This window comes from Littorina saxatilis, unplaced genomic scaffold (assembly GCF_037325665.1).
Source record: "Littorina saxatilis isolate snail1 unplaced genomic scaffold, US_GU_Lsax_2.0 scaffold_869, whole genome shotgun sequence".
Classification (NCBI taxonomy): Eukaryota; Metazoa; Mollusca; class Gastropoda; order Littorinimorpha; family Littorinidae; genus Littorina; species Littorina saxatilis.
In genome coordinates this window covers 22,501-34,316 of record NW_027126963.1, presented here as the reverse complement: position 1 = coordinate 34,316, position 11,816 = coordinate 22,501, and the positions used below count along the sequence as shown (strand labels likewise).

Sequence of the window (11,816 nt, the reverse complement as noted above, 5' to 3'; positions counted from 1 at the left end):
AAAACAACAAAAACAAGAGGCAAAGCCTACAAGGCTCACGTATGTGAAACTATATGTTGAACACACGCACACACACACACACACACACACATGTATGAAGATGAGATTTTTTAACTTTGGAATTCTCATGCAATACAAGTACAAGTAAATTGTAATGCATAGGAATAAATTTTAACGCACACACTCACACTACATACTCGCATCACATATTACAGCACACATATGCACACTTTCAGTTTCAGAATTTATTCAATTACCTCTGTCAACTTCAGGAAACATTATAAAATACGCAGACTAGACACAATGACTTCATGCACAATGTCAATTTGTGTGGTTTTTATCAGAAGAACTTTTGTGCTATCCCATCAACTCCCCCTCCCCCTCCCCTCCCCTCCCCCCCCCCCCCCCCCACAAAAAAAAAGAAAATAAAAAATAAAAAAAAGCACTCTAGTGGGGCCTGCGGTAACACTGGCAAGAACATATTTTACATACAAAAAGAAACACAAAACAAACATACAATCATGATCACACAACGGCACAGATAATACAGCACGAGGTACCTGTGATGAAAGGACACCTGAACTAGCCCTAAATTGCAAGTGGCCTTTTACTTTTACAACAGGTAAATGTTTGTCAAGATCAAAGGGACTACAGAAATTGTCGATTCATGGGGAGTGTCCATTCATCAGAGGGGCCTCACATTGCAGGTACCATGCAATGTACAGTAACAGTAACCATAAGCATTTGCTCAAACACACACACACACACATTCATGTGAAAACAGCACCTTGAAGTAAAAACAGTGGATTCCCCTTTTGAAAATTTGAAGGGGGGGGGGGGGGGTGTCACAAAATGGGGGTTAATTTACAGAACAAGTCAGAAGATACGAAAACAAATTCTGAGATGACACGGGATTGTAAAGAAGTCCAAATCAGGTGGTCTTAAAAAAGGGGCGGTTCCAATGCAGTGGCCTTTTAAGAGGAAGCTGAGACAAAATGTCCAATACAGTGGAACCCCCCTTCTAAGACACCCCTCTTAAAATGAAGCAAGTAAAAAATGGGGGTAATTTTACACAGGATATGAACAGAAAGTCTGAGAAAACAAGGTCTTGGGGGGGTCTTAAAAAGGGAGTTATACTGTACCATGACTTGTAGTAGTACAGTTACCACTCCGTGTAAGTATTATCCCAGAATACCATGACACTGTGCAATCTACACTACCCCAGTGTTCAATTAAAGTCACATTTCTCCTTGTGAAAACATCTCACAATCTCAGTCAAATCTAGCAAGGCTCACTTGTATTTGGTAAGAGCATACCTTGAATTTGTCACAGGCCAACATTCAAAATGCTGACTGCTTGTGCTTGCTAAAGCCAAAAGTCGCTTTTACAAAACTAAAGCTTTGCCACGTCTGAAAGTGAGACGGTGAGCCAAACATTTTTTATAAAAAGAAATGTGCCTTTAAAATGATGGTTCATTCTTGAAAAGTCATAAAAAAGTCAAATATGGGAATCATTACACAAGAAACACACTCATTTGATCTTTTTCTAAAGACTCTTCCACACATGATACATTGCAGTGTTTTAGTGATGTGCAGTTCCTAGGCCTCGGTCTGTCTTCTATCACGTACACATACAGTGGAACACCCCTTTTAAGACTCCCTCCCTTTCAATAATCTGTTTTCTGTTCATAATCTCTGTAAAGTTACCCCCAGTTTAAGACTTCCTCCTTCTTAAGACCATTATTTTCCCATTTTTGGGAGATCTTACAAGGTGGGTTCAACTCACTTTTGAATCCAGGTCTAACTGACCTTTTCTTTTCTGTGTCTGGGAACATCACTGTGCCTGAACCTGAATTTGAATGGGTTGGGTCTACCAGAATAATGAATGATTTTCCAGCACTGAAAATAATATTTTGATTACATTTTGAAGGACGTTGGCAACTGACAAACCGCGAACTGGTGAATTATCTCCCCTAGACAGTGCCTGGTAAATTGCACACCATCTTTAGCCCTGGATCATGATCACAGGCAATGTTGAATACATAAATTTTGAGAGGAGTTGCCAACTGAAAAACCGCTAAGTTAAGAATTACCTCCCCTTGGCAGTGCCCAAGGACGTATCACCTTAACTTACAAAATAAGGTGAACTGATTTAAGTGATTCAAACTTCTATTAATTTTTGACAACAGAATGACAATACAAATATTGATTTTAAAACATGATACATGGAGTGGAGAAAGGAAAGAAGATCATGTTATCCATGGGGTGATTTGTCCATGATCCAAGCCTTCACACCCAGAAGTCTCTCTGATGTGTCACTTGTCCTGTGGATTACCAGCTCCACATGCAGGGAAGAATATGAAAGATTACACCGAATAGCCTTGAATTTCATCACTGTTTCCTCACGCACAGTGTTAGGGTCAATGATAGCACAACACTTCAATCAGCATACCACAGTCCTCTCTAAATGATTCAGAAATGTCACCAATTTTGTTTGAGAGTACACTATCCGACATGTTTGGAAACCAGAGAATGGCAATGTCCACAAGGATGGAGCCTCAGCTCCAGGAGAAAATGAAGACATTTCTGTAGCAGCTGCTGTCGTTACCACTACAGTTGTGTTGTCAGTCCAGGATTATGCCCAGCTACTTGTAGTTGTACTTCTGAACCACGCAGGCTTGCCTGGCACTGAGAAGCAGCGGGTCATGAGGGGTGGGTGGGGGGGTCGAGTGTCCTAGTGTCCTGCAATTTATTCCACCGCTGCTCTGTGCTTGCTGTCATCACTCGCCACCATGTCGTCATATCCTCAGATCTGTAACCAATAGCAGACATGATTATATATAGCTGATAAAATTGTTTGCAAGTTCTACTTCTTTAATCTTGAAACTGAGTTTTGTCAGGCTTCTAGCCATTCAAACTGTTCAGCATGGGAAACCCTGAAAATGTGCAAAACGCGCCAACTGACTTAGTTTGATGGTCAGACACCACCGACTGTTCAGTATGGGAGACCCTACCAGGCACCCTGCACATTAGCTGACTTAGCTTGATGGATTATGGAAGCACGCAAGCCACCCCACCACAACACGGTATCAGTTTCTGGGGGCAGTTACTTACCTCACATAAGTGACATGACTTTATTGTTCAAATTCATTGTCATAGTACAATTATACCACTTGACAATACCTGGAGACAACTTGACTATGATATTCAATTAATCAATTTTAAAAACAAAGCAAACACCTTAAACTTATGTGAAATGCGAATTTGACAGTTATAATACTCACTAGCCTAAAATTACAATTACTAAACAGACCACTGATGAAGCAACAACATGAAGCAAAATGTATCAACATATTTTATTTCCAAATCACACACTCAGCATACAGCAAAGCTAATTCGACGCTCCTTTTGTGTCCTGTGGGATCTGTACAGTTAGTCACTTGCAAGGACATGAACATTAATTTGAGTGTTATGATGAAAATACATCAAGCACAATGAACTATAAGCTCATCCAGGCATGTTGTGTGTTACTACTGTTACACCCCACAAACATCTGCAATACACTAATAAAGTTAGTGTACATTAAAGGAGACACGAAGCATAAAGTCAAGTAAACATGATGATCCTCCAGATTCAGGGAGACTGTTGAAGATGATATCAAGCACTGACCTGTGGAGAAAACTTGATTATGACATCCATTCAATCAATAAATAAACAACAAACTACAACCAGAAAAGGATAGAGCACTAAATTAAATTAAAAGCAAAAACAAGGAGTCAAATCGACAAATGTGTTCTGCTACTGATTCTTTATTTCAATTGCATTAATTTAAAATAAAACATGACAAATCTTATGCTCCTGTACATAACTTCAGATTTAGCGCCAATTCAAGTCTCACGTATGTGAAACTATATGTTGAACACACACACACACACATGAAGATGAGATTTTTTAACTTTGGAATTCTCATGCAATACATGTACAAGTAAATTGTAATGCATAGGAATAAATCTTAACGCACACACTCACACTACATACTCGCATCACATATATTACAGCACACATATAGTGTTCTGCTACTGATTCTTTATTTCAATTGCATTAATTTAAAATAAAACATGACAAATCTTATGCTTCTGTACATAACTTCAGATTTAGGGCCAATTAAAACACCAGACACAGAATCTAATTAACGCATCCACACCTAGTTGTGTCACTGTCATGGCTTGCATATCAAATTCTGCAACAAACAGAATATTGTTAAGTGCATTTCAAATACAAAGACAACAACACAGCAAACTCGCAATCTCTCAAAAATTCCATTTACACTGAAATTGACACCCAGCAGGGTTTGTGGTCCGAGTACCAGGATTCAAGTACACCTCCTAGTATTGCAGACTCAGGGAGATTGGTGAAGATCAGATCCAACACTGAGCCATAGTCTGTTGTGGGTTCAGTAATGAGCTGACGCAGACTGAATTCCTGACACAGCTGTTCGAGTGGTTTTGACAGTCTGTCAGAGGCATCACTGTTGAAGTCTCCTCCCATCACAACATAGGGTTGACTTGCTAATACCCTGTGAAGAATGGTCTCAAGTTCAGTACGCAGTGCGCTGGTTTTCACACCCGGAGGACAGTACACTCCCACTACACTCAGCCCTGCAATTCTGCTGCTGGCGTCAAGCACTGTAACTTCTATGCTGTGATTGCAACTTCGGCTTGTAGCTGTGTTGGAGGTAGACAGCAGACTGTCATCACGGATGTACACTATTGTGCCAGCATGTGGACGGTGAGTTTTGGTTGGGGCAGGGTTTCTCTCAAGAACTTTGAATTCAGGGAGACTGTAGTGCTGTGGTTCATCTTGTTCTTGTTCCCAGCTTTCAAATATGAATAACATTTCAGCTCGTAACAGATTTCTTTCAAGGCGGAGATCTCCAATGTGTTTGTGAAGAGAGCGACTGTTGTGAAAACCTATGAGAAATCCATTGCTGGCAAACTGCTGTAGGTCGCTCACACACCACTCAATGGGCTTCTTCCGCAATCGTTCCATCTCGGTCTTGACATCAGGTGACACTCTGATCTTGTTTGGGTCAAAATCAAGAAGATGGAGGCCGCCCAGAGTTTTGGCTCTGCTGAGTGCCACATACACTAGATGGTGTTGTGCCATACCCTGGAAAGACACCGCAACTTGTTCAAGAGTTGAACCCTGTGACTTGTGTACTGTGATTGCAGAGCAAGCTGTCAACGGAAACTGTTTACGAAGCACTGCAACATTTTCTCGTTTTCCAACACGAAACTGTTTGACGGCATGAAAGATGGGAGTCCATGTGGAGCTGATGGCTGGTGTGTAGAGTTGTTTGTTTCGGTGGCGGGTCTTTTCACCAACACTCTCTTCATCAAATTCTATCCATACAACCGACACATGTTCTGGCTTCTCACTGCCTTTGTGTCCAACCTGTCGTAAGGTGCCAGAAGCTCCATTCGTCAGACCATCGCTGATGTCAACATTGTGCACCAACATGAATCTACCGCCCACTTTGAGAGTCAAGTGTGATGGAAGACTCTGCGTTTGTTGCACTGTCATATCACAAGCTTTGTGAAGTATCTCGGTTTTCAGTGCAACACTGATGTCACCCATCACACTGTCCTTGGCTTCCAGCAGAATCTCCGAAGACTGGAGAAGGGCAAGACTTTTGGTGTTTTGCTCAGTGACGAGACGACGGCTGGTGAACAGGTGAAGCATGTTGTCCGGGATACTGGATTTGACAACACGGGACTTGATGAGGCTTGCATCTTCTTTGGTGTGGCATCCCTCCCTGATCCTGTTTAGAGCTTCAGCAAAGGTTCTGTCATCTTTCTGCCGCATCACCTGGGTCAACTCGAACATCTGGAACAGCTCCTGCCAGACAATTGGTGCTAGTGCTTCGTATGGTCCACGACTTGGCTGAAATACCCAGCGATCCATGACTGGTCTCAGCTGGAATAGATCACCAACAGCAAGGACACTTACACCACCAAACGGCTTGCTGCAACCCATCAATTGTTGCAGACGCTGACTGACAAAACCCATCATGTTGGCACCAACCATGGAAATTTCATCAATGATCACCAATCGCAATTCTGCTAGAGTTGACCGAAGTGTGTTCAAGCGACTGGCGTCAAGTTTCACGTAATCACTGAGACTCTGGTTTGCAGGGAGGCAGAAGGCTGTGTGTAGTGTCACACCTCTGATGTTATAGGCAGCCTTGCCTGTTGGAGCGGCAAGAAGTACCCGAAGGCAATCTGGATTGTCTCCAGGGCGACTGCTTAGGTAACGGACAAGGGCATGGTAAATGGCCAGGACACAGCGACTCTTCCCCACACCTGCACCTCCAGAGAGAAAACAGTGGAAGGGTTCGCATGCAGATAGACTGCCACTACACTTTGTCTTCATCCAGTGCAGTATGTGATAGAAGAACGTTTGCTGACTGCAATTCAGTGATCTTACCATTGCATCAAATTCTTCATTTGGTATCCTGTTCACTATACGGTCGTGAGTTATGTCGGATGTAGCATGACAACCCAGGTCAAGACCAATGTCATACTGTCGGTGCTGTTCAGAGTCTGGTTGGAACGCTGCATTGATGGTACTCTCTGTGTTGTATTTCTCGTGGCGGCTCTCCATGTCTTGTGCTTGTGGAGCCACCCCATCCCATGCTTCCTCATCAATGCCATCCTTCTGCACCTGTTCCACAGCCTGGTCCACAGCAGTAGCATTGGTCTCAAACTTGCTGCTGACTTCGAACACTGTTTCTTTCATTTGTTCAAATCTCTCATGGTATGTCCCACACCCACCAATGATATCCTTGTCCTCGTTTCGCCATGGTATGTACAACATCAGCTTCTCTCTGTAGTGGTTTTCTGAGTCAGACTCCAGAGAAAAGCGAACACAGCGCAGAACTTTTGGTTTTCTCCGGTGGTGCAAGACTTTGCCATCAGGAAGTTTGTACAGGTGACCAGAAGAAGAGTCATTGTTCCAGATGTTGTCGGTTGCATCCTCCTCATATTCACCTTCAGGGAGGAAATCCTGTTCCTTCTTCTTGGTGTTCTTACCTGTTCTGCTGCTTGATCCTGCCTTTCTCACGTCGTACGAAGTAGCAAAGTCTGCAAGACAGATGTTTTCCAACTCCTTTGGTCTTTCAGAGTACCTGTCGATCAGGCTTGTGAGAGTCACATCTGTGTCCTCATCTTTCATTGCTTCAAGCATGGTGGAATTCTTGAGCAGACCAACTCGCTGGCAGGGGGGTGATGTGTTGACAAAAATCACATCCCTTGTGCATCGGGTCAAAGGCAGCTGCATCAGGAGGTAGACAGCTTCCTGGGCAGACACTTCGCAGTGGTTCAAAAACTTGTTCGCAATGTGTCTGACTTTTTGTTTGACACTGTGGTTGCCACGTTTTGCCTCATCATCAGCGTGTTTTAGAAGATCGCTCATGCCACGCTGGCTCTTGCTGATGTACGTCACAATATACATTCCACAGGCATACTCATCCAGGACAAATTGCACATCTGTGTTGGCCATCCACACCTGAGCGAGAATATCATTTCTGCTGTTCATGCGTGTCGCTGATGGTTCGCGTTGCAAAAAGATCTTGGTGCTGTCAAGGTCAGAACGAAGTGCAAGGATGTACTGATTCTCATCAATGCCGACTCGCGCCAGAAATTCTTCAAAAGAAATGTTCTCACCCAGTTTCAACTGGCTAAGTTCTCTTTTGATGGTTCTCAAATTTTCTGTGATGCCAGAATTATCCTTTGCTTCAGACTGAGTCAGTGGACGGAGCATCATAGTTTTTGACATGGGAGGAAGAGGAAAACCAAACCTGCACACGTGTTTTCCACCTTTCTTGCATGACTTGGAATGCTTGTGTTCATGCAGGCTCGAAACGTTCTTCAACTCACCCTCTTCATGCCTCTGACATGTCAAGTGTTTATCAAGAAATGCCACCACATCTTCGTCAGAGTCTGTATCAGCCTTTGGTGCATCTTCAACCCAGATCATACAGTGAATGTGAGGGGACCCCCGCTGCTGAAATTCTACTCTGAAAAAGTGGTCCGTCACTTTTCCAAGAGGCTGCAGATCACTCAGGATGACTTTTCTGAACAAGACCTGAACTCTGTAGTCAAAGTGACGAGCGCAAGTCACAGGATCTTTTTGTATAAGCTGCGACTTCTCCTGCCAGGTCAGGTTCTCAAGGTCATCATCAGTGGGGTCTACACTGTGCTCCATGCGGTAGAGGACACGGAGAAGATCAATCCACCTTGTTTCAGCAGCAGAAAATGTAGCAAAGAAAGTTGGTCTACCAAGCTGCCTAATCATAGCAAAGAGATCCTTCTGTTTCGCTTGCCAGTACGGGGGAGAGGATCGCAGTGTTTTGAGGACACGATACCCTTGATCCTGGCGCAGAAGATCTTCAATGGCACCATCTTTCCTCAACTGCCCTGCAGTATGGCCTGTCTTTGCTCCTTTCACTTTCCGAAGTGCTGTTGTGGCTAAATCTCGAATCTGTAACATCTGTAGTTTCTTCAACTTGAAAAAGATGTTTGCAATGGAGTGGGCAGCACGCCGGTCAGCACTTCTTAGCTCAGCCTTGCAGATCTTACTGTAGGTGAGGGGCTTCATTCGATCACTGTTATCAACACGTCGTTGGCCGCAAAATATGGTTGGAAAGGATTTCTCCTCACAATCTTTATCCATGAACAGACCAAGTGGATGTTTACCCTCACCTGGTGCTATGTTCAGTGCTGCCTGGCCATCGGTTGTAAAGTCGTTGGGGTGCAGAAGGGTGTCACGACATCCACCTCCCAGTTCTGCCTCTTGACTGGTTTCTACCCATTCTTTGTCTTCATCATCTTCCCCGGTGTTATCTTTGTCATTAGCAGGTATGTTTTCCTCCTGCCACTCCTGAAACAAATCTGCATACTCTTCTTGCAGATTGCCATCTTGGTCTTGTTCTGGTTTGTTGTTGTCTTTCACTGTGCCAGAAGAAGCTTGATCAGTTACCAAGTGCTCAGGGTCTTGTGGCGGTACATTAGAACATTGCTTCACACTCACAGCATCACATTCAGGTTGTTTGCCTCCGTCACATGAGTGTGCATGGTTGGTCTTCTCACCTTGGATACAACTGTCATCATCTGCACTGTTGATTCTGAACTCAACCGACTCTGCTCCCTCCCACTCTGGTTTGAACCAAGAAGGATCGAGCTTAATACCCTCTTCCCTGAACAGGACACTGTTCCCAATCAACCACTCCGCAGCAGCAAAGATCTTCCCTGGCCTCACATTTTCAAAGTGGTAGGAGGACTTGTAGCGCAAGCGTCTCTTCAACTTCAAGGCAATTGTCTCTGTCTCTTCGAATCGCCTAGGTAATGAAGTCACCATAGCTGGCACATCCACTGGTACATTCACTACATTTCCCCTGATACCAAACTGATGGTCGCAGCCAAGCTCTCGCATCTGCATGAAGGGAATTCGTGGTGATATACACCGTTCCTCCAGGGTTGTGAGACCTTCAAGTGTAGACGGAATAGCCGGGAATTCAAGACCATTTCTCACAGCTAAATTGGGCAGCACAGATTTCCTCAAACTGGAAAGACATGTGGAACATATCCACTCAGTGTCTTGGAAGCTTTTTGTTCCTAACAGAACCTGCTCTATAATGGAAGACTTAACACCCTTGTTCTGGAGAGATGCAGCAGAGGGAGCAACACTCACTGAGTGTTTGTAGAAGAGACCATTACAGCATGTACATATGAATGAAGGTCCGTGACTAACATTGGACTGAAAGACCTTCTTGATGTCATCGGCCGTCAAGCAACTGCTTTTTGTGGTCAGTTTGTCCCTTGCTGCTCGCACCTTAGCTTGATAAGCTTCTCTGTATGAAGGACAACGCCTTCTCTTCACTTTCCTCAATCTGTCACTCTCCGATTCCTTTCGCCTATAGTTTCTATTCTGTCTTTGTTCTGCTTTCCTTTGCCTGTCTTTTAGGGCCTCTTTCTCTCTGTATTCTTTACTACCTCTCTTTGTTGCCATTCTCTGTCTGGTTCTACCTGCTTCTTTCTGACTGTAATCCCTATTGGCTCTCTTTGTTGTCATTCTCTGTCTGGTTCTACCTGCTTCTTTCTGACTGTAATCCCTATTGGCTCTCTTTGTTGTCATTCTCTGTCTGGTTCTACCTGCTTCTTTCTGACTGTAATCCTTATTGGCTCTCTTTGTTGTCATTCTCTGTCTGGTTCTACCTGCTTCTTTCTGACTGTAATCCCTATTGGCTCTCTTTGTTGTCATTCTCTGTCTGGTTCTACCTGCTTCTTTCTGACTGTAATCCCTATTGGCTCTCTTTGTTGCTTTTTTCTGTCTGTTTCTACCTGCTTCTTTCTGACTGTAATCCCTATTGGCTCTCTTTGTTGCCATTCTCTGTCTGGTTCTACCTGCTTCTTTCTGGCTATATTCTTTAGTGGCTCTCTGTTTAGCCATTCTAAGTCGGTTTCTTTCTGCTTCTTGCTCTCTGAACTCTCCACTGCATCTTCTCTTTGCAATTCTTGCTTTGCCTAGGTGTGCTTCCTTGTGCCTATATGCCTGACTAAGTCTCCTCTCACCTTTTCTCTGCCTATTTTCAGCTGACTCTTTCTGCTTGTACTCTTGGTTTTGACGTAGTTTCTGCATTGTATTTCTGCGGTTCACAAGTGTCACGGTTGTATGAGATACGAGTGGCCTCTCAGCACCTTCACACTCTGCTGCTGCAAGCACAGGTACATGAACTTGTTGATGTTGGCATGACAGCACTGGTCCATCAGATGGAAGATGGACGTCAGTCACAATTTCATAATGGTTATTGTTGAGGTGGTTGATGAAGATGCACCGTGAACTCACATGGGTCAGTGGAGCAATCAGTCTTGGATCAAGTGTGTGCCAGGCACTCTGCCCGACTACATTGCGATAAACACAGATTCTGGTGTTGAGCATGAGGGCAGCACTGTAAATCTCCACTTCTGTTGCCCACGTCCCTGAATTCCGCATGCCCGACCTGGTCAGATAGGATGCGGCTGTCAGCCCTTGTTGTTGCAGGAGAACATGCTCAATTCGATATGTGTGTGCAGACTGTGTCATGAAATGGCAGACTGCAGCTCGAAGTTGGAGATGGTACTCTTCACACCCAGTCACTGCAAAGCTCAGGCAGCGGAAAAAACAATTACCATCTCCCCCAACCCTTTTAAAATGTTTGGGTGCTCCAGCCGGAAGCAGATGATCTGATGAAGGCATTGCAAGCTTCAAAGGCAAAGTGAACTCGCGACATTTGTCTAACTGCCACTGGCAGTGTACAGGGTTGAATGTGATACCATGTTGCTCAATGGCTTTAACCTGAATATCCTGTGAATCTGAACAATTGTGTGACTGAAGGCGCTGGAATGATGAAAACACTCTGCCACAAGAAGTACACTTAGAGCATTTATGTTTCAATAGCCTAATACGGCTACTGAACATTTTCTGGCAGTCTACACACTGCACAACTGAGTCCATTCTGAGGAGCAAATAACATACACAGTGACTGTTAAGTGTGGATTCAGTTATAATAATAATAAGAAATTGTCACCAAATCAAAATTGGCAACAAAGCTCAGACTCAAAGACTAAAAAAGAATTAATTATGCAAGCACAAAAAACGTAATTCAGGATCAAAAGAAAATGAATCAAAACTTGCACACACGCATTAGATCATATACAATGTGCAAAATGACTGGCAGCACTCCTAGGCCTTGAAACCACCATCAGAACATCCAGACGA

The 11,816-nt window shown here is 43.9% G+C and overlaps 1 protein-coding gene across 1 annotated transcript; it reads right to left on the bottom strand.

Annotated features, from left to right (window-relative positions):
* Positions 1-4,322: 4,322 nt before the first annotated feature.
* Positions 4,323-11,051, bottom strand: LOC138955437 (uncharacterized). The gene has a single exon (XM_070327044.1). It carries the CDS (start codon positions 11,049-11,051, stop codon positions 4,323-4,325), a length of 6,729 nt encoding a protein of 2,242 aa, XP_070183145.1.
* Positions 11,052-11,816: the final 765 nt, after the last annotated feature.

What these genes read in the sequence shown, in the direction of transcription:
- LOC138955437 (XM_070327044.1), bottom strand. Translation starts at nt 11,051, where the DNA reads ATGCGGAATTCAGGGACGTGGGCAACAGAAGTGGAGATTTACAGTGCT.